The sequence below is a fragment of the Nicotiana sylvestris genome, chromosome 3 (genome assembly GCF_000393655.2).
Source record: "Nicotiana sylvestris chromosome 3, ASM39365v2, whole genome shotgun sequence".
In the NCBI taxonomy this organism is placed as follows: Eukaryota; Viridiplantae; Streptophyta; class Magnoliopsida; order Solanales; family Solanaceae; genus Nicotiana; species Nicotiana sylvestris.
In genome coordinates, this window is record NC_091059.1 from 32037868 (window position 1) to 32061678 (window position 23811).

General features: G+C 42.3%; 1 protein-coding gene across 1 annotated transcript; it reads right to left on the minus strand.

The window, feature by feature from the left end:
* Nucleotides 1-11624: 11624 nt before the first annotated feature.
* Nucleotides 11625-12919, minus strand: LOC138887196 (interactor of constitutive active ROPs 5-like). Its single transcript, XM_070168918.1, has 3 exons — nt 12866-12919; nt 12112-12282; nt 11625-12041 (listed from the first exon to the last, which is right to left on the minus strand). Exons 1-3 carry the CDS (start codon nt 12917-12919, stop codon nt 11625-11627), a joined length of 642 nt encoding a protein of 213 aa, XP_070025019.1.
* Between the last annotated feature and the right edge of the window lie 10892 nt (nt 12920-23811).

Below are 23811 nucleotides of genomic sequence, written 5' to 3' on the forward strand. Positions count from 1 at the left end.
AGCCTATCTTCTTTTTTATGGAGATCCTCGAGATCGGGTACCATCTTGGGACTTGAAAAGATGCCAATGGCTTCCTGGAGCCTATCTTCTTTTTGATAGGGATCCTCGAGATCGGGTACTATCTCGGGACTTGCAAAGATGCCAATGGCTTCCTGGAGCCTATCTTCTTTTTGATGGGGATCCTCCTGATCGAGTGCCATCTCGGGACTTGTGATAATGCCAATGGCTTCTTGGAGCCTATATTATTTTATAGAGTTCTCCTTTCCTGCATTAGGTCCTTCATCATTTTAGTTTTGACGTTCTTGCTCAAATTTCCGCTCCAATCTTCTAGTTTTACCACAGTCATGGCCTCTACGTCGGGATCCGCTCGGCAAGGAGAAGGGAGTTCCACCTCTGGGCATTTTGTATCGAGGGGGGATCTCCTTGAGTCGACGAGAAAGGATTGTGGATGGGGGGAAGAGGTAGTACTGCGGGTACCTTCCCCGGAAGAGAGCATCACGGACCATGCCGTGGGATTTTTGAACGTGTATACGTACCCCTTTACTTTGGGCCCCCTTGATAGGGTTGTGCTTGACTTCTGTCAAAAGTACCAGGTTACTATGGCACAGATTCATCCGTCTTTTTGGCGGACAGTATTGATGACGAGGTTCTTTGCGGAGAAAGTAGGGATCGAATTCACTCTTAGCCATCTCATCAGGATGTATTAGCCTTTTCACAATCGCGGTCTGCTAACCTTACGATGCCGATCCACCATGTCTTTCGTTGTTGATAATGCAAAAGATGGAGATCAGGGGCGGATGAGCCGATTCGTTCGAGTACGGACTGTCGATATTATTCTAGTGGAGTTTTCTGCCATTTCCTGAGGAATGGAATTTTGCACGTATGTGGTACACTCATGTCTTCGTAGCTTTGTTTATGGCAAAGGCGGGCTCCGTAGATGCGCCTTATTTTCCTTTTCTGCAGTGATTTTGTGGATGCCGGGCGAGTTTCCCGATCGGCCGGATTGGGTCCGGAAGTTGGTGACCCACTCAACTTGCAACGAGCGTAAGTGGCAAGCTTTATCTAAGGCTAGGTGGGAGACAAAAAACCATGGTATGTGCTATATGATTTGCTTCCCCCTTTTCTTGGAAGGGTGCTTTTTCTTTGTGCGTACTAACTCTGCCATCGTAGATATTGGGGAGTCTCTTAAAGCGAAGTCGTGCCCCTTAGGAGAGGGAGAAAGAATGTTGGCTTCAGGACTGAGGGATGATAACAATAACAATGATTAGGAGAGGCCTTTGCAGGACAACAGTGATTGTAGTAGGACGAGTCTGGCCTGGAGGCTTGGAGAGGTCGTATCATCCGAACCTGTAGCACCCGAGGGTTCTCTCCACTGACTTCTTTTCCCGTCAAAGGCACTTTGGGGGATGTTCAACACTGAGGGGCATGCATATCGGGCGATCATCTCCCAGACCGAGGCGGTTCTACCGAGGTAGATAGAGCCAGATCAGTAGATGTACGTTCAACTCTCGAGGAAGCTCAGCGGCTTTACTCGGAGGTAGGTTCAGGCCGTTCGCACCGGTTTTATAGTTTTGTAATTTTCACTTTCTTACCATGTTTTTCTTCCACGGGCTTTTAATAAGCTCAAATCTGAGCTACTCTACCGTGAGGCCAGATTGTGAAAAGCCGGGGGAGAAATCCCTTAGGCTTCTTTGCGATGAGAAGTAAGATAAGTTGACACGTTTAAGGCATGAGACGAATCAAAGCTCGAATTATGAGAGCTACCTAAAAGAGTAGGTAGCTTTGTTCTGAGGGAGTGTGTGTTCCTTCTTCTAGCTCCTGAGGTTAACATTTTGTTTATTTTAGTTGCAAAAAAGTCAGAGGACCTAAAACGCCTTCAGGGCGAAGTTGGCCAAGCCAAGTGCGAGTGCGATGAGTTGCAGGCTCCGGCAGACGTTCAGGTTTCAGTAGAGAAGGGTGCTTTGGCTAAAGATTTGCCTTTGAGGTTCAACTCTGCTTAGCTCATGATAATAACTTGGTTTGAATAGATATGATTACGAAGCTCGAGTTTGAACTTTTGAAATAAAGGTCGAGGTTGTGGATGCCCGGGCTGAAGCCGCAATGAGCCGAACTAAGGCTGACCAGAAAGTGGCGGTCTATTTGAAGGACGCTGTTGATACTCAAGTTGAGCTGAGAAGGACTCTTTACCGCGAGCACAGGATCAAGGAATATGCTCGGTGTAAGTCTCGAAGGGAAACCCTCGAGGAGATCCATGCTAGGGGATTTGAACTCTCGGAAGAGGTAAAGCAGGCAAGGGCGGACGAACATGGTGCAAAGTCACTTCTGTCCGATGCCGAGGATAGCAAGGATTAGGCCGACGGTCCATAGTCCCAAGGGGACGTAGATTTCCTTTTCTGATTCTGTATATAGTACTTTATAGTACGTTGTAAATGGAGCTTGTATTTTCTCGCATATATGTACGAAAGGAATCCTTGCGGTTTTATTTTTCATGCATTCCTCTTTATTTTTATTTTAGCCAGATGAACTGGTCTTCGAGTTAAATGGAATCCTTAGATTCATAGCGTGGCCCTAGGGCTTAGTAGGCTGGCCCGTAGGCTCTTACGCGCTTGGTCAGTACGACCTTTTAGTGTAAGCCGGCATTTTGAGCTCTTATGATTTTGCTTTAAGGCATAGTTAGTTAACTGTTTTGGGTTCTGTCTTCGAATCGAGTTTCGACTCGAGCTCATTCGACACTCAAGTTTTTGAATTTGGAGCTAGCCCTTAGGCTCTTACGCGTTAGGTCAGTACAACTTTTTGTATGTGCTGGCAACAGTGGCTGTTACGCATTGGGACGTTATGACCTCTTATATGGGCTGGCGACATAGGCTCTTACGCGTTGGGTCGATGCAAACTTTTATAGACTTTATTTTTCCCTTGTTAAGGACTTTTTGAAATAATGTTTTCCTGACTCTTCGACGGTTCGATAAAAACCTTGATTGTGAGTTGTTGTATGGTGATGATCGAGCACCTTGGAAGGTTTGGCTCTGTGGCTGAGTATCTCGAAGCCGGTGTTTAGGAGTTGACATGGTCGAAGCTCTTTTGCCTATGTCGAGGGTAGCCTATTTAACCAGTTCTTTTCGAAGTATATTCGAAGTAATTGAAGTCCTGTAGTTTCGGCGTCTATATCAAGGGTATGCCTTTTTAGGGGTCTTACAAGTTCGATATATAGCCTTAACTTTGAGATCGAGTTTATGCCTTTAGTAAGGTCTTAAAAGTTTTACATTCCATTTAGGTCTTACAGTTTTGGATACTTGGTACAAGTATGTTTCATGCCTTGCCTAAGGACTTACAGATATTGTAACTTGGTACAAGTGTGGTTCATGCCTTGTTTGAGGTCTTACAGATATTGTTATCGCCTTATACAGGTCTTACGAGACCGAGGCTGCCCGCATGTGGTCTTATGGCCTCGGGCTTTGATAAGTTTATGGAGATGGTGATTGACGGCAGTCCCCGAGTCATCGGGGATTTCTTGGCTCGGGATCCATTACTTGTAAACTACCTCATCGAGGGCATACGATTTCGGAGTTTCCGACCTAGAGGTCATGAGGCCTTGAGTTTTTGACGCCAGTCCCCGAGTGTTCGGGATGTTTTTGGCTCTAGAGTTGTTTTGTGATCTCGTTGTTGCCTCATTGATGGCTTATGAGTTTGAAGCTCCTACCCAGGGGTCATATTGTTTCGAGTTGTTGACGCTAGTCCCCAAGTGTTCGGGATGTTTTTTGGCTCTAGGCCGTTTTTTGCAAAAAAATGTCGAGCTTCCTTGAAATGCAAAATGCTTTTGGGAAGTATTATTTGATTACTTGGTACAAGTAGACATGCCTTTGTTGTTAAGAGCTCAGTTGTTCTATAAGGACACGGTTTGTTCAACCGTTTGGACCAATACATTATTTTCCTATCGAGACCCCTATTTGGCGTATCTTGGCTTTTCCGATAAGGTGACCTTAAGGAGGGATGCCCCCAGTATTCGAGGTTGATTGCAAAATAAGCCTTGAATACTTGTTGAGTCTTCCTTAGGTAGAATATGGATGTTGCCTCGTTGAAAACCTTGCCGGTAAAACCCTTCTTGGGATAAAAACCTAGTCGAAGGAAAAGGGTGCAACACATGGTTTTGAAACCTAAAGCCTTCGAGTTGGAAAGTGCTTTGGCCGTTTCGATCGGATACCTGCATTCAGGTTAGCGTAGATTGTAATTTAAAGAAAAAGGAGACGGTCATACCTTAGTGTAGAATGTGTCGACGGTGTTTCGAGCCCTGATATGTTTCAGTTGTTTGTGATGAGGACGTGGTACGGTCCTTTGTTTTGTTTAGTCTAGGGTAGCTGAGAATGTAGCTTGTTATCGCTATTTTATTGTTTGCTTAACCTTTGGCTCCTTTGAAGGTGAAGGTACCGGTGTTGGCGCCACATCGTGCATCGCAAACATTTCTCTTACTGCATATTGTTCCCTGTAGATGGTTTTAATCCCATCCTTTGTCGGGAATTTTATCATTTGATGGAGGGTGGATGGTACCGCTCTCATGCAGTGTATCCATGGCCTTCCGAGCAAGGCGTTATACCTCATATCTCCTTCAATGACATGGAATTTGGAATTTTGGGTTGTGCCGGCCATGTTGACTAGGAGGGTGATTTCCCCTTTCGTTGTTTCTCTTGCCATGTTGAATCCGTTGAGGACTCGAGAGGCGGGTATGATTTGGTCAAGCAGTTCGAGCTTCTCTACCACCCTCGACCTGATAATTTGGCCGAGCTACCTGGATCTACAAGTACACGTTTATTTGAAATCTATTTACAAGAAAAGAGGTTACCAGTGTGTCATTGTAGAGGCTGCGACAAGGTCTCGATGTCCTCATCGCTAAATGTGAGGGCGTCCTGGGATATGTAACCCCAAGTTCGTTTTTCTCTAGTGATGGATAATTTTATTCTTCTCATCATGGGCTCCTGTGGGGCATCAATGCCTCCCAAGATCATGTGGATGACATGTTGTGGTTCATTCGTTTCGCTCTTCTTGGCCGCCTCTTTTTCCTGGAACTGATCTTTTGCCCGATCGCTGAGGAATTCTTGGAGGTGACCTTTACTAAGTAGTCGGGCTACTTATTCTCGGAGCTGGTGGCAATCCTCCATCCTGTGGTCGTGCGTGTTGTGAAATTCACACACTAAGTTATGATTTCTTTGCGAAGTATCTGATTGCATAGCCTGGGCCACCTGATGTCTCTGATTTTACTGATGGCGAACACGATGTCTGATACGTCGATGTTGAAGTTGTATTTCGAATCCAGCTCTGTTAACGAGTCCCCAAGGATTCTGGCCTCGGTCCATTCTTTGATCATTGCGGGGTATATTGTGCCTCAGGGTGTTTCTCCTGTCTTCGGTGTATGGCTAGTATCTTTCTTTGTTTGGCTTTGGCTCTTTTGCCGGAAGCCTATTGGGATATACTAAGCCCGAGGGAGCTCCTAGTTGGTCGTCTTCGACCCAGATCTTTGACTGGTATCACTTGTGAACGTCCGACCAGGTCACAACAGGATACTTGACTAGGTTCTGTTTCAGTTGCTTCGAAGCCATCGAGCTTCGTTCATTCAGACCTTGAGTGAAAGCCTACACTTCCCAGTCGTCGGAGACTGGTGGTAGTTCCATTCGTTCCATTTGAAAGCGAGATACGAACTCTCACAACATCACTCTCCCTCTGCTTGATCTTGAAGACGTCAGATTTCCTTGTTGCTACTTTGATGGCATCGGCATGTGCCTTTATGAAAGAGTCTGTCAACATGGCAAATGAGTCTATAGAGTTAGGAGCTAGGTTGTGATACCACATCATGGCCCCTTTCAAGAGTGTTTCCCCGAACTTCTTTAGCAAGACAGACTCGATTTCGTCGTCCTTTAGGTCGTTGCCCTTCACTGCACAAGTGTAAGCAGTAACGTGCTCATTGGGGTCTAAGGTTCTATTGTATTTCGGAAGGTCTGGCATTTTGAACTTCTTTGGAATGGGTTTTGGAGCCGCTTCCTCTGGGAACGGACTTTGTATGAACTTCTTTGAATCCACACCTTTCAGGATCGGGGGTGCGCCCGGAATTTGGACGACCCTGGAGTTGTAGGTCTCGACCTTCTTGTCGTTGGCTTCTATCTTCTTCTCGCCCGATTCAATCCTCCTTGTGAGGTCCTCGAGCATCTTTACGATGGCGAGGTCGGCTGCCGACCCGTTGTTTCTCGACCTCTTTGGTACCTGCTCAGCTGGGGGAGCCATCCCTGGTGCTACCGTGCTGGGAGTTTTCTGGTGAATTTGCAATAGCCAGCTGTTGTGCCTGCAACATTTCAAAGATAACGTGAAGGTTAACCTCCCGTTCTTCCCTAGCTGGGGCTTTCTGGGCTTCTTGTTGGTCTCCTTGGTGCATGCTCATGTTAGTGTGGGAGCTTACATTGACGTGTTGAGCATCGCGTGAGATCGCGTCCACAGGAAATGGTTTTGGGGCGTTCTCAGGGTTTTTTGGTGGTACACCAACACCTGGAACATCCACACCATTCTCTCCATGGTTCTCAAGATTGTTGTTCACTGAGTCAGATATTTTGCACTGAAACCAAAGATCTTGGGCAAGAAAAGTGTGAAAAATAACTTGCGTTACGTAGTAAAACCAACAAGAAAATAATCACTATTATTTTTAGCCCCACGGTGGGCGCCAAACTGTTTACCGTGAAAATAGTAATAACAATTAAATTTGAATTTGTGGTTCTAAAAATACGTGATCTATATTTATGCTAGTTGTTAGGACGATCAATGCTAAGTGAGGTACTTGGAATTAAGATACGAGCTTAAGACAAGATATTAACCAAACCGGATGGCTGTCAATCGTGGCCTCGAGCTTGCTTATTCGAGGTCTCGAGGTCGAGTCCGATGTTCGCCGAGGGCAGTCGATGGAGACTAACAGTTATAAATAAATCAATGATGGCTCTTTATGGCCAATAATAAGCAATAAGTGAAGAACAATGAATAGAACGCAATAAATCCAAGCAATAAATGAAGCAATGAGACCAAGAGAATATGTTAGAGAGCAGAGAGAATGTTCTAGTGTATTTGGTATTGAGCATCAGATGACTACAAAATGACAAGGATCCCCTTTATATAGAGGGGAATCCTAACATAGTACAAAAAACATTAATTACAAAGATATGGAGATAGTACAACTAGTTAATGTCTTGATTCGTTTTTGGACTAGTCCACTAGACTTTGTCAGCCCTATTTACGTGCCTTGGGAACTCCCCACTTTCTCTCTGTAACTGTCGGTCGAGCGTCGATGGACCTCGAGGGATGAGACTCGACCATGGTCTCGAGCCTTCGAGATGATCTTTTGAGGCGTCATAATGAAGGAAGATTGGACCCTCCGATTTTACCGTATACAAACCCCTAGCATGGTAGCATCGGGGATGGCTCCCCCAGATGAACAGGTACCAGAAAGATCAAGCAACAATGGGTTAGCAGCCAACCCCGCCATTATAAAGATGCTCGAGGACCTTACAAAGAGGATCGAGTCAAGCAAGAAAAAGATAGAAGCCAACGATAAGAAGGTAGAGACCTACAACTCTAGGGTCGATCGAATTCCGGGCGCATCCCCGATTCTGAAAGGTGTAGATTCGAAGAAGTTTGTACAAAAGACATTCCCATAGGAAGCGGCCCCGAAATCTATTCCAAAGAAGTTCAGAATGCCCGAGCTTCCGAAGTACAACGGAACCTCGAACCCCAACGAGCACGTCACTACCTACACTTGTGCAGTGAAGTGCAACGACCTAAGGGACGACGAGATCGAGTCTGTCCTACTGAAAAAGTTTGGGCATACGCTTTCAAAAGGGGAAATGATGTGGTATCACAACCTAGCTCCAAACTCGATAGATTAATTTGTCAGGATGGCGGATTCTTTTATAAAGGCACATGCCGGTGCCATCAAGGTAGCTACAAGGAAATCCGACATCTTCCAAATCAAGCAAAGGGAGAACGAGATGCTGTGAGAGTTCGTATCTCGCTTTCAAATGGAATGAATGGAACTACCACCAGTCTCCGATGACTGGGCGGTGCAGGCATTCACTCAAGGTTCGAACGAGTGAAGCCCGGTAGCTTCGAAGCAGCTGAAGCAGAACTTAGTCGAATATCCTGATGTGACTTGGTCGGACGTCCACAATCGATACCAGTCAAAGGTTAGGGTCGAAGACGACCAACTAAGGGCCCCCTCGGGATCGGTATATCTTAGCAAGCTCACGGTGAAGGAGTCGAAGCATAATAAAGAGAGCTACTAACCATACACTGAAGATAGAAGGAATGCCCCGAGGCGTAACATACCCCGCAATGACTAAAGAATGGATCGAGGCCAGAACCCTTCTAGACTTGTCAGCAGAGCTGGATTCGATAGGCACACAAGTCCAATGGAGGCACCTCACTTATCGGAATACAACTTCAACGTTGATGTTTCAGACATTGTATTCGCCATAAGTAAAATCAGAGACACCAGGTGGCCAAGGCATGTACAATCAGATCCTTCACAAAGGAACCATAACTTAGTGTGTGAATACCACAACACGCATAGTCACAGGACCGAGGATTGCCGGCAACTCTGGGAAGAAGTAGCCCGACTGCTCAGCGAAGGTCAGCTCCGAGAGCTCCTCAACGACCGGGCCAAAAATTAGTTCCGGGAAAGAGAGGCAACCAAGAAGAACGAAACAAATGAGCCACAACATGTCAACCACATGATCTTGGGAGGCATCGATGTTCCACAGGAACCCATGATCAAAAGAACAAAAATATCCATCACTAGAGAAAAGCGAACTCGAGGTTAGATACCCGAGGACGCTCTCACATTCAGCGATGAGGACAACGAGACCTTGTCTCACCTCACAACGACGCACTGGTAATTTTTTCCTTGTAAATACATTTCAAATGAAACGTGTACTCGTGGAACTAGGTAGCTCGGCCAATATCATCAGGTCGAGGGTGGTAGAGCAGCTCCGACTTCTTGACCAAATTGTGCCCGCCTCTCGAGTCCTCAACAGGTTCAACATGGCATGCGAAACAACGAACGGAGAAATCACCCTCCCAGTCAACGTGGCCAGCACAACCCAAAATTCCAAATTCCATGTCATCGAAGGAGATATGTGGTACAATGCCTTGTTCGGAAGGCCGTGGATATACTGCATGAGAGCAGTACCATCCACCCTCTATCAAATGATGAAATTCCCGACAAAAAGTTGGAAAAAAACCATCTACGGGGAGAAGCATGCAGTAAAAGAAATGTTCGCGGTGCATGATGTGGCACCAACACCAATACCTCCACTACCAAAGGAGCCAAAGGATAAGAAAACAATAAAATAGCAATAACAAGTTGCATTCTCGGCTACGCCCAACTAAACAAAACGAAGGACCGTACCGAGTCCTTATAACAAATGATTGAACCACATCGAAGCCCGGAGTGCGGTCAGCACTAAGGTATGATCATCCCCCTTTTTCAGTAACATTTTATACTAACCTGAATGCAGATATCCGATCGAATCGTCGGTCGAAGCAACAAAAACACTTTTCAACTTGAAGGCCTTAGGTTCCAAAAACATATGTTGCACTCTTTTCCTTCGACCGGGTTTTTATCCCAAGAAGGGTTTTACCGGCAAGGTTTTTAATGAGGCAACATCTATATGCTACCTAAGGAAGATTCAACAAGTATTCCAGGCTTCCTTTTCAATCAACCTCGAATACTGGGGGGCATCCCCCCAGAAGATCACCTCCTTAAAGAAGCCAAGATGTGCTAAACGGGGTCTCAATAGGAAAATGATATACCGGGCCAAACGGTCGAACAAACCATGCCCGTATAGAATAACCGAGCCCCTAACAATGGAAGCATGTATACTTGTACTAAGTATTCGAAGAATACTTTCCATCAAGCACTTCACGTTTCAAACAAGCTCGGTATTTTTGCAAAAACGGTTCCAAAGCCAAAAACGTCCTGAACACTAGGGGACTGACGTCAACAACTTGAAGCCGTATGACCCCCGGGTCAGAGCTTCAAATTTGTAAGCCCTCAATGAGGCAACATCAAGATCACAAAATGGCTCTAGAGACAAAAACGTCCCAAACACTCGGGGACTGGTGTCAAAAACTCAAGGCCACATGATCTCCGGGTCGAAAACTCCGAAACCGTAAGCCCTCAATGAGGCAATACCAAGTTTACAAGTAATGGCTCCCGAGCCAAGAAAATTTCGATGACTCGGGGACTGCAGCCAAGTGCCACCCCCATCGACTTATGAAAACCCGAGGCCATAAGACCACATGCAGGCAGCCTCGATCTCGTAAGACCTTTACAAGGCAACAAAAATATCTGTAAGACCTCAAGCAAAGCATGAACCACACTTGTACCAAGTGACCAAAACTATAAGACCTCAAGCAAGGCATGGACCATACTTGTACCAAGTAACAGAAACTGTAAGAGCTCCAGTAAGGCATGTAAAAATTTGTAAGACCTTACAAAAGGCGTAAACTTAATCTTAAAGTTAAGGCTATATATCAAACTTGTAAGACCCCTAAAAAGGCATACCCTTGATATAGACGCCGAAACTACTTCACTCGGGAACTAAAAGGCTCTGGCCAAATATAGTGACTACGGTTACAAGGCTGTGCCTGCCAAACTAACGCGACTCGGGGACGCCCAACCATCGCTATAAAATCACAAGCCTTCAATTACTTCGAATATACTTCGAAAACAACCGGTTAAATAGGCTAACCTCAACATCAGGCAAAAGAGTTTCGACTACGTCAGCTCCAAACTATAGGCGTCGAGATATTCAGCCGCTGAGCCAAACCTCCCGAGGTGCTCGATTATCGCCATATAATGACTCACAGTTGAGGTTTTCATCGAATCGTCGAAGAGTCAGGAAAACATAATTTCGAAAGTCCTTAACAAGGGAAAAATAAAGCCTACTAGAGGTCGTACAGACCCAATGCGTAAGAGCCATTATCGCTAGCCCATACTAAAGGTCGTACCGACCCAATGCGTAAAAGCCATTATCGCCAGCCCATATAAAAGGTAGTACAGACCGAACGCGTAAGACCCTAAGGGCCAGTTTTAAATTCAAAAACTTGAGGGACAAATGACCTCGAGTCGAAATCCGACTCGGAGACTGAACCCGAAACAATTAACTAAATATTCCTAAGAGGCAAAGCATAAGAGCTCAAAACGATGGCTTATACTAAAAGGTCGTACCGACCAAGCGCGTAAGAGCATACGGGCCAACTCAACGAGCCCTAGAGCCGTGCTATAAACCTAAGGGTTATATCCGAAAACCAGTTCGCCTAGCTAATAACTGACAAACATCGAAGCAAAGGAAAGTGTATGAAAAATGAAACAGCAAGGCTTCCGTTTATACATATATGCGAAAAAATACAAGCTCTATTTACAATGTTCTTTGAAAATACTATATACAGAATCAGAAAGGGAAGGACTAATCTACGTCCCCCTCGGGGACTATGGCCCATCGGCCTCTTTCTAGCTATCTTTGGCATCGGACAAAAGGGACCTAGCATCATGTTCGTCTGCCTTTGCCTGCTTCACCTCTCCCGAGAGGTCAAAGCCCCTAGCGTGGATCTCCTCGAGGGTCTTCCTTCGAGTTTTGTACCAAGCATATTCCTTGCCCCCTGCTCCTACGGTCAAGATCCCCTCTCAGCTCAACTCGAGCATTGGTAGCATCCTTCAAATAGACCGCCACTTTCTTGTCAGCCTTAGTTCGGCTCATTATGGCTTCGGCCCGGGCATCCACAACTTCGGCCTTTATCTTCATAAGCTCAGACTCAAGATTTGTAATCATATCCGTTCGGACCAAGCTGTTCTCACGAGCTAAGCGAAGTTGAACCTCGAGGGCAGAAGCTTTGGCCAAAGCACCTTTCTCCGATATAGTATGAGCGTCCGCCCGAGCCTTTAACTCATCACGCTCACGTTTGGCTTGGCCAACTTGGCTCCTAAGGCGTTCCAGGTCCTCTGTCTTCTTCTGCAACTGAAATAAACTAGACATTAGCCTCATAAGGTAGGAGAAGAAACACACACTCTCTCAAAACAAACATTACCTGCTCCTCGAGGTAGCTTTCGTAGTTCAGACTTTGGCTCGCCTCATACCGCAAGTTTGTCAACTTTTCTTCCCGTTTATCGAAGAGAAGCCTGAGGGATTTCTCCACGTTCATGGCTTCTCGTAACCTAGTATCACGATGGAGCAGCTCGGACTTGAGTTTGTTAAAAGCCTATGAAAGAGAAACTCGATAAGAGAGTAAAAATTACAAAACTATAAAATCAACGCGGAAAGCCAAAACTTATTTCAGAGTAAAGCCGATGAGCTTCCTCGAAAATTAAGCGCACATCTACTAGTTTGGCACGATCTACCCTGGTAGAACCGCTCCCGGTTGAGGTGCGATCGCTCAGTGTATGCGGTCCCTGGCTTCGAACATTCCTCAAAGTACCTTCGATGGGGGAAGAAGTCGGTGTCAGAAAACCCTAATCCCTTGAGGTGCCTTCGATGACAAAAGAAGATGACAACGGAGGTGAAACCATTTTTCTAAAGCCAAAGATCTCGGGCACTGCAGGCTCAGCTGACACATCCTCTCCAAGTCCCCGGCATGGGCTCGTCTTGCTATAACCATCGTCGCCATGCGAATGCCCTTTTTTGCTTGTTATTATCATTCCGTAGCCCAGAAGCTGGTGATCCTTCTCCCTCTCCGAGATGGAACAGTCTTACCTGGGAGGACTCCCCGATGCCTACGATGATGGGGTTAGTATGCGTAAAAATAAAGTGCTTTCCAAAAAAGGATCAAGTCACATAGCACGTACTGTGGTGTTTGGCCTTACATCTGCCCTTAAACAAAGCTCGCCACTTACGCTCATTGTAAGCCGAGTAAGTCGCTAGCTTCAGAGCCCAATCCATCAGGTCAGGGACCTCGCACTATGTCCTAGAAATTGCTGCAGAAAGGGAAAGGAAGTCACGTTTACAGAACCTACATGCGCCATAAGCAAAACTACAAAGGCACAAATGCATCACTTACGAGTAAAATTCCATTCCTCGGGAAATGGCAGAAAATTCGTAGGGATAAAATCGACATTTCGTACTCGAACGAATCGGCTCATCCATCCCCTATCCCCATTTTCTTCATCATCAACAACGAAAGGCGTGATGGATCGGCATCGTAGGGTCAGCAGACCCCGATGGTGAAAAGGCCGATACAGCCTGATGAGATGACTGAAACTGAATTCAAGCCCTGTTTTTTCGTAAAGAACCTAAGCATCAACACTATCCTACAAAATGACGGGTGAACCTGCTCCAAGGTAACCTGGTACTTTCGACAGAAGTCAAGCACAACCCTATCAGGGGGGCCCAACATGAAGGGGTACGTGTATAAGTTCAAAAACCCCTCAGCATGATCCATGATGATCTCTCTTGGGGAAGGTACCGCAGTACTACCTTTTCATCTTATCCACATTCTTTCTCACTGACTCAAAGTTCCCCTCTCCTACTAAAGAAATAAACTTCGAGACAAACTCCCAATGACCCCGAGCATTTTGGTCCAAAAGGCCTTTCAGGGTGGAACTCTCATCTCCTTGCTGAGCGGACCCTGGTGTAGCAGCCATAACTGTGGTAAAACTAGGGGATTCGAGCAAGGGCTTCAAAGTTGAAATGGTGAAGGTCCTAACGTAGGGAAGGAAAACTCTATAGAAGAGGATAACTACTCGGAATAGCAGAATCCTCAAACACAAGGAATACAACCCTATATGTGGAGAAAGCGGCGACTATCCGCCTGCCTCAAAGGCCATTAAAAAGGCTGACTAAGCCATTTTTCTCTTTGGGGAGATGTACCAACGGAACTGCCTTGGTCTCTTCATAACCGTGTCATGCAATTAACGCTTCCATACGATATTTCGGGAATCAAAAACCCCCACATCATTACAAGCCTCAAGATGGTACCCGATCTCGAGGACTTCTGTCAAATAGAAGATAGGCTCCAGGAAGCCATTGGCATCATTACAAGCCTCGAGATGGTACTCGATCTCGAGGACCTCTATCAAGAAGAAGATATGCTCTAAGGATCCATTTATATCATTATAAGCTTCGAGATGGTACCCGATCTCGAGGACCTCTACCAAGAAGAAGATAGGCTTCAAGAAGCCATTGACTTTATTACAAGCCTCGATATGGTACACGATCTCGAGGGCTTCCGTTAAAGAGAAGATATGCTCTAATGAGCCATTAATATCACTACCAGCCTCAAGATGGTACCTGATCTCGAGGACTTCCGTCAAAAAGAAAATAGGTTCTAAGAAGCCATTGACTTCATTACAAACCTCGAGATGGTACCGGATCTCGAGGGCTTCCGTCAAAGAGAATATATGCTTTAAGGAGCCATTAATATCACTACCAGCCTCGAGATGGTACCCAATCTTGAGGACCTCTATCAAAAAGAGAATATGCTCTAAGGAGCCATTAATATCATTACAAGCCTCGAGATGGTACCCGATCTCGAGGACCTCTATCGAAAAGAAGACAAGCTCTGCAAACACACTCATATGGGCTTGGCCTCGAAGTGGTGCCCTACCTCAAGGATTTCTGCTATTGTAAGCACGAGTCATTTACCCGACCCTCGAGCTACCTGAGTCCTTGGGTCGAGTTAAAACTGTCATCTCGGTTACTTTAACCCAGGGACCATCTAAATCCGGGTGACCCCTCATCCGGGATCTATCTGCAACGCCTTAAGGCTATCTTCACTCTGAGTTCAAAACGAGTTTCCAGATCGCCCGAGCTTGAAAGAACTCTTGCTCGGTGGCCGCTCTCGAAAGCCTAAAGGTTATCTTTTCCAAACAAGTTCCCCTTCAAGGGCTACCACCAGGGCCTAAAAGGTTAAGCTTCGTTCTGAAAATTTTGAAGCCCTATTTTCACTCGACCTAAAATCGGGGGCCCCGACGACCCGAGTTTATCAATCCAATCCGGGCTCGGTCCAAGGAACGACAAAGGGTTCCACAAGGCGTCATGTTAATCAATAAAGATCTAGAAAAATACTTACACCCAGGCTCGGTATTCGTACCAATCGGTAGAGTCATGCATTTAGGTCTTCACAACGCAGATAAAGGGAAGTATAGCAAAATCAGAGACAAATTGAAGAAACATATTTGTATTCATAAACACATGATTACAAAAGCCCACTAAGGGTCCTTACACTTGATTACAAAAGCCTACGAAGGGTCCTTACACAAAGATAAAGAAACAAAAGCAACAACTAAAAGTCTAATCTACTATCGAGGGTACATCCTCGGGAGCAGCGCCTTCAAGAATCATTTCTTCGGGGCTTCATCTCGGCCTCCCCAACATCGTCTTCAAGTACAAGGAGGGGTTGTAAAACAAGGCAGAAGAAGTAGAAAAAGATGAAGAAAAAGTCATTGCCCGCCAAAGGGCAAAAGCTTTATCGGGCCAAGAAGATCCCAGCCCGATAGAAGACTTGGCGAGCGTCGGCCTTACTTGCACGACTACTTTGAGTCCACTTCTTTGAACATTGTGTCGTGCAAGCTGGTGACCGATAGTGCCACAGCACCACATGGAAAGCAAAAGGGATGAAGTGCCACACCAGGCTGGAGTAGGGAGGTGAGCAGTAGTGTAGAATCCAAATATGTTCCTGAATTGGAAGAAATCGCGCCCCTATCTCATTATCTCGGGCCACCACCACCAACAAAAACAACAAAGAATTAGTATAATCTCGCTCGGGTAGGGAAAGCTTTGGAAAGAGGCCATGACGCAGCTGATGAGGACACTGCCATGTAACCTTAAGGCCACGGTCTCAAACATAGGAAATAACAATGGATGAAAATGAAGAGAAGAAAGGGGTAAAGGGTTGGTTGAAGAACATCTGAATGAAGTTTTGATTCAAGAAGGCTTCCATTTATAGGAAGGGTGGCAGCATAACCGACGGTGCAATCTATGTCATTAAAAGACATACTGGTAGGCGCAATCAATGCGTATTGGGAACTGGATCGGCGGCGACATTATCGCTTTATAGAATATGAATCGACGGCACACTGGATGGTTCTGAAAGGTGGATCGACGAGACACCTCAGTTATAACAAAGGCTTACATCGTTAGCATGACATCATCGCTGAAAGGTCGAGGAGATGGATATCGAAATTGTTTCTTATCGTTTCGCTCTAAGAGACGTGAGGACCATCTGTATACGGTAAAATTGGAGGGACCAATTTTCGGTCATTACGATGCTTCGTAAGCACGTTTCCAAAATCTCAAGACTGTGATCGAGATTCACACCCGAGGGGTTATCAACGTCCAACCTCGGGGCAATGCAGATCGATAGTTATGGTGAAAGAGTGGGAAATCCCAAGGCATATGACTAAAAGCTGACCTAGTCTATTTGGCTAGCTTAAGCCTGTACAGTGGCATTATTTAGCTGTATCAACCATGTATCTTGGTAATAAATATGTTTGTACTATGTTGGGATTCCCCCTCATATATAAAGGGGACCCTTATTATTTTGTAAAGGATCTGTTGCTCAATATTGAATACACAAGAACATTCTCTCTGCTTTCTAACATATTCTCTTGATCTCGTTACTTGCATTTATTACTTATATTCATCGCGTTCCATTTATTGTCCTTCATTTATTGCTTATTATTGGCCATAAGGAACCATCATTGATTCTATCATAACTGTTAATCCACCCTTGATATCTCCCAGCAGAGCATCAGACTCAACCCCGAGGCCCCAATAAGCGAGCTCCTGGCCCCAATCATCAGATATTCGGTTTAGTTATCACCTTGTTTTCAAGCTCCTATCTTGTTTTCAAGTCTTTCACTTAGCATTAATTATTTAGCAACTAGCATAAAAATAGATCAAATATTTTTAGAATCACAAATCAAATTTAATTGTAATTACTATATTTTCAAGGTAAACAAGATACGAAGTATTATTTATCATTTAATTAATTTATAAATTTTTGTCCTCTGTACTGCCAACTATCTACTTTTTATTCAACAGTCATATAATCCTAAAGTATGTTATTGGTTTAACTAATATGGCCGGAAAAGTAGGATTTAACAGCCAAAGTAGGAATCCAAAGACTACTTTTATGGCGAGAAAACAAATAAAGTAGTCAGCATTTAACAAACAATGAATATTTATGTTTAATTACACAAATACAATCAATACTATTTATAAACAACAAAATTCACAAAATTTTCCAATTAAACAATATTAATAAAAATCAATAGATAATAAAAAACTCGCTAAATTTCAAATAATTGGTAAAATTGACAAACACCAACAAATATCACAAATTATACAAAGATTGTAACTATTCCCAATTTTTTATTATAGAATTAAAAAAATCGAAATCTATTTTATAATCTCTACAACTTACAAAAGAAAATAATATAAAAGATCCGAATAAAGGGCGCAGTAGTTAATACACATAATGTAAATAATTAAAATAGAGAAAACTGTTAAGAAATACCTAAATTTAAAGATTTTTGGAAAGTTTGAATGTGATTTGGACCACCGTTATTCGAAATTCGGCACTGGTGGCCCTTCAATCTTCGAAAAAAATATAACATACGTGCTTTTTATGGGAACTTTATGGGCTCCCATCGGAGGCAGATTCAGAATTTGAGACTTATGGATTCCTACTGTAATTTCAGATTAATATGCAATAATAAATGAGTTCACAGTTAGATATTTACAAATATTTAGTGAATTTCTTAATATAAATACAGAATCTATGCAAGAGTTACTGAGTTCTGAGGAACTCGTATTCTATGCTCTAGGTCCGCCCCTGGCTCTAATGGGAAAAAAATATAAAAATGGAGGAGGGGAGACCGATTGTTTCTTCCCGGGGAAGAAGGGGTCGTTTATTTTATTAAGGTATAGCAAATGAATTACATGCACTGTACATTACCTATTTTGAGTTAAGCTATAGAACATGTATTACATGCGTTGTACGTTAACGAGGTAACTCATCGTTAACGTATAACGCATGTAATAAAATGGTACCCAATTTTTTTATGCACTTATTTTGGTCTTTTGAGCCCAAATAATTATTACTTAGGCTCTGGACTCCACAAGGAGGAAAGGAAAAAGGACAAATTAAAGGTATTTAACGGGTGGGCTGGGCCGGTTTGGGTTGAGAAAAATGGTGACAGGCCGGTTTCTAATCCGGGCCGGTTACCGATTTTTTCAAATCGGGCTTAACAGATTCAGGTCCATCCGGGTAAAAAATAAAACGGAACGGTTACGGGTCCTAGGGACGGGGCCGGGCCGTGTTAATTTTTTTTTTGTATTTTGTATAAATATCCTAATTTATATTAATATAAAGTAAAAATATAAAATAAAAAACAATCTTATAAAAAGAGTGTTTGAATAAAAGGATACAAAGGCTTTAAAATCCTTATATTTGAAATTTTGAATATTTCTTTAAGAATTTAAGATAATAGAATATAATGAAGATGGAAAAAAAATTGCACTTATAATTTGCAAGTTTTTTTTTTTATTTCAAACTTACAAATTAAAGTTTACATTTAACAACAACTAAATTAACGAGAAAAGAGTAAAACTAAATTTTCATTGCATAATAACACTTTAAATTAATCTAACAAACTAAAACATTAAGCATAAATACGTCTAATAATTTTAAAATAACACAAATTTGTCTCAAATCAACTTAAATACGAATTTCTGGAGGACGCTCAAGATAACTCTTCATATGCCTCCTTAAACAGCATGTGCCCACCCACTTTAGATGAAGATTTAAGACTAGACCATAGTTTTTGCACTTTACTTTATGAACTTCTTCATTTTCTTCTACCACCTCAAAGTGTTCCCAGACATATGAGCGCACTCTAGAAGTACGGGGCATGATTTAACTTGAATTGAGAATTTGAGTTTGAGAAATGAGAGATGAGTGAAGAAATGAAGGGGGAGGGGAGGGAAAAGTGTATTTATAGTTTTTCAAAGGATTAAATTAGTAATTACTAAAAGTGTTATTTTTTTAAAAAATTGCCCAAAAAAGGCTATTCTTGCAATCAACCCATTGGGCAACAGCCAAATTTGAAGCTGACCGTTGCCAACGGTCATATCCCATTAAAAAAATTCAAAAAATAGTCGTTGAACCGGTCCGGGCCGGGCTGGTTAACCGGTCAACAGTATTTCTCATTGACCAGGTTTGACCGGTCCGGTTAACCAAATTTTTTTATACAGACCAACCCCCCTAACCCAGCTCACCCGGCCCCCTAACTACCGGCTCGGTTTACAACCGGTCTGGGCTAGGTAGGCCAGTTCTGAAACGGCTCAACCCGGCCCGTTAAACAAGTATATGACAAATAGGAATAGAAAACGATAAGGAAAAAAAGAAAAAAGGAAAAGAATAAGAAAAAGATTTAAAACAATATAATATTACTTGGCAAAGTGCTCGCAAATCACCACCTAATACAGATTTGGGTGTAACTTTTAAAGGGGTATATATTCTGCTTTAAAATAGTTCACAGGGATATTAGAACACTCCTGAAAAATAAGTGTCCCCTTGGAAATATAACTATAGTTTAAAGGAGATTTTATGGCGTTTCCCTAGAAATTCATCAATAATTACAAATAACATAATTTTGTATTTATTTTTACACCTTCAACATGTAACTTAAACTCTTTGAATTTATATTTTGGAGTTTCACTTATATATAGTAATGTGCAAAATAATTTATTAGAATGCCTAAAAGATAATTATAAATAAATTTTTTGTAAAATATAAAATTATTAACTTGAAAAATAAAGCAAGCTTCCTGCTATTAATAAATTAAAACACAGTAATTATGTAATAGAATTTGTAATGCCATCGTATATAAGCTAAATCCCAACATGGATTACTTGCCTTTACACCGAATATGATATCTAACCGGCTTGAGAAATAGTACTGTTGATTACTGCAAAATTCCAAAATTTCTACTATTAATTACCTTTGACTTTTCGATATCTCTTCTTTCATGGAAAAGAGCAAGAATTATACAAAGTGTTTTTCCCGTTCGTAAGATGATTATTGTGAAAGTAATAATCAAGATATCATATCTTAATTAAAATTCCTGTCCTTTTCAAGGATTTTAAAAAAATCTATGATTAGACTTTTGGAACTGTTCTGAATGCCCTGAACATTAATAGAAACACTCGGAACAAAATATTGTACTTAATTATATGCATTTATTTCTAACCGTCAAAAGTTTGTACAACTATCATCAAAGTAGTACTTAATAAAATACTTTCTCCGTTCACTTTTTACCGGACATATATACTAAAGAGAGATTTTCATTTGTACTTGTCACTTTACGCATATCAAGAGAAGATAATTTTTTTTTCTGTTATACCCACATAATTTATTACTCATTTTAAATTATTTAGTCAAATCCAATAAAATATGCATCAATTAATATGGCTATCATGATAAATTATGAACTTCATTTATTATTTCTTAAGGGGCGTGAAAAGTCAAAACGTGTCAAGTAAAAGTGAACGGAGAGAGTATATGATATGAGACTGCCTCACGGCTCTAAAATAGTTTGCGCACTTAATCATAATTATTTTGTGTATATTTTCACCTCTATTTTTCATTCAACTATGACAAATTGGTGTGGTTAGATGGAAGGTGTGTTGGGCTAAAGATAGTCCAAAAATACTTCTAACATGAGGTGATATACACTAAGTCGGGACCCACATCATCTCCATACTCTTGCTAAACTTGGTTTTAATACTAAGTTGTTTGGCTAAAAATAATCTAAAAATACTCTTAATATGAAATGATATTGTTCGTTTTGGACCAAGTCTGCACGAATTTTTTTCACAAACCTCATATCATTAAAAGTGTCCAACACATTATAAGTAAATTCTTTTTCTTTTTAATTTTTCATATAAGACTTTATTCATACGCACTCAATAAAGTGTAGATAAACATTTTTGTTGTTTTTGAAACACAAGAGGGGATGTGTGAATTGTGCTCAATTAAAAATTAGTTGACTAATGTAGATAATAGTCGACTCTTTTTCTCTTAAGTCTTAGAATTAGGTAGAAAATAAATATGCAGAAATAAAGAAACAGTAAAGGCTTAAGAGTTTTATACTGGTTCGAGTACCGTTGTGATACCTACATCCAATTCCCTTGGGTCACAAGGGTTCTCTAAGATCTTTTTAATATATGAATAGTTACAACAATTGTGATTTTCGTTCGTTCACCACTAACGAAGTTAAGTTTGAATAATTCTCAATACTTGACACAACTTCTTGACTATTTTATAATTTTTTCTATGTTTTGTGGTACTAGTAAACTCAAGAATACAATATTTATACTAAGAAATAGAAAGATGTAGAAACTTTTATATGGAGTGGCGTAAGTCTTTCTTCTTGTATATGGTCAAAATCAGGTATGCTCGATTTCGTAGGCTCGGGAAGTTGCTTCGAGAAAAAGCTCAAAACAGACCTGGCTTGAGCTCGATGGCGGAGTGCAGAACTTGAAGACCGAAGTGCTCGATTAAGACCAAGGTCGAGTATGACCAATCTCAAGATAATACTGTTATGGTTTAGTAATATAAAGAGTAAGATTCCCGCAACTGCCCGAAGATCCTAGCGTAAATTTCGGAACGGATTTGTACTTGGCGGTTAGGCGGCTGTCTAATAAGATTCCCTACTATACTTAGATGTGTACCTTATTTAGGATCCCCCTACTATATAAAAGAGATCCCATTCATTTGTAACACACGATTGATTGACAAAGGAATATACATTTCTTCACTTTCTTGCTTACTATTCATCAGAGTTGCCTTATTATGTTGTTGTCCTTATTAACCTACCTTGAGGCCATCATAACTCGAGGTCAAGACTAGGCTTGCACACTAGTTTGACTTTCTTTATTTCTTCAATTTATATATTTAACTCCTTGTTTATCAATTGATATTGGATTAAATCATATATCTTTAAAATCACAATATAAGTTTAATTGTTACTCGGATTTTAGGGTAAACAGTTCGGCGCCCACCGTGGGGATAAGGATAATAGTGATTGTTTCAGTGTTGTTTCTGATAACACACGTTATTTTCACACTTGTTCTTGTCAAGAATTTTTGTTCTCAGGTTAAAACATGTCAAATTCACAAAACGCGCCCGCACATGGTGATGATGGTCTTGGATTTCATGGGGAAAACAATAACATAATTGCTCTAGGAGTCGGGGTTCCACCGGCTAATCCTGGGGGAGTGCCGGCTGATCCAGTCGATATCAGTTTGCACATTGCTTTGAATGAGGATTTAGGCGCAGACCCCAAAAGGAGTGTACGTAGGGAAGGTTGATTTGGTGGCCAAGAAACACACGGGTGTAGGAGACGGGGGAGTTAGCCTTCAGGTAATATTCGAGATACTATAGGCTCAGCAGGTTGCTATCGCTAAGCTTCAAAGTCAACATAAAATTTTGAGTGTGGTCGAACCGGAAGTCACTCGCCGTGCTGAGCCGGAGTCAGAAAGGTCAAACAGTAATGGATCGGGGACTGATACTGTAATTATGAAGATGCTCGAGGAGCTCACCAAAAGAATCGAGTTGGAGAGAAAAAAATTGAAGATAATGACAAGAAAGTGGAAACATAAAACTCCCGAGTTGATCAAATACTGGGGGCACCCCCGATCTTAAAAGGTTTGGATGCAAAAGCCATTTCCTCAGAGTGCAGCTCCGAAGCCCATTCCTAAGAAGTTTTGTATGCCGGATATACCTAAATACAATGGGACAACTGATCCTAATGAACACATCACTTCGTACATTTGCACCACTTCAAGGAGTGGGATCTAGACCATGTACCTCGAGAACAAAATAGTGAGGTCGATGCTCTTGCAAACTTGGGATCATCAGTCGAGGAAGATGATATTATCCCGGGGACTGTCGTCCAAATATCGAGATCTGTGGTCGAAGAGGGTCATGCCGAGATAAATTCTACAAGTTTGACTTGGGATTGGAGAAATAAATATATTGAATATTTAAAAAATGGAAAGTTCTCATCGGACCATAAAGAGTCGAGGGCCCTACGAACCAAGACTGCTCGGTTCACATTGGATGAAGATGGAACATTATACAGAAGGACGTTCGTTGGACCATTGGCAGTATGTTTAGGGCCAGGGGACACCGATTATGTTTTACGAGAGATCCAAGAAGGCACTTGTGGAAACCACTCCGACGCCGAGTCTCTGATTCACAAAATTGTTAGAGCAGGGTATTACTAAGATAATTTGGAATGGAAAAAGACACTAAGAAGTTTGTTCAAAAATGTGATAAATGTCAAAGGTTTGCACCGATGATTCATTAGCCCAGAGAGCAACTTCATTCAGTCTTATCCCCATGGCCATTCATAAAATGGGGAATGGACATCGTCAGCCCTCTACCAACGGCCCCAGGTAAAGCTAAATTCATTTTGTTTATGACTGACTGCTTTTCTAAATGGGTGGAAGCACATGCCTTCGAGAAGGTCAGAGAAAAAGAAGTTATATACTTCATCTGGGACCATATCGTGTGTCGATTTGGGATACCTTCTTAAAATTGTGTGCGACAACGGAAAGTAATTCATTGGTAGCAAGATAACGGAGTTCCTCGAAGAACACAAAATAAAAAGGATCTTATTAACACTATATCACCCGAGTGGAAAACGGACAGGCTGAATCGACAAACAAGACTATCACCCGAAGTTCTTTGTGCATATCGAACGATGTCGAAGTCCAGCACGGG

Excerpts from the sequence above, each read along its gene's own strand:
- LOC138887196 (XM_070168918.1), bottom strand. The coding sequence starts at position 12,919 with ATGAGCGTAAGTGGCGAGCTTTGTTTAAGGGCAGATGTAAGGCCAAAC. Across the intron at positions 12,283-12,865 it reads ATGTAAGGCCAAACACCACA|GCTTTTAACAAACTCAAGTC; the intron begins GTACGTGCTATG and ends TCTCTTTCATAG. Across the intron at positions 12,042-12,111 it reads AAAGCTACCTCGAGGAGCAG|TTGCAGAAGAAGACAGAGGA; the intron begins GTAATGTTTGTT and ends AGTTTATTTCAG.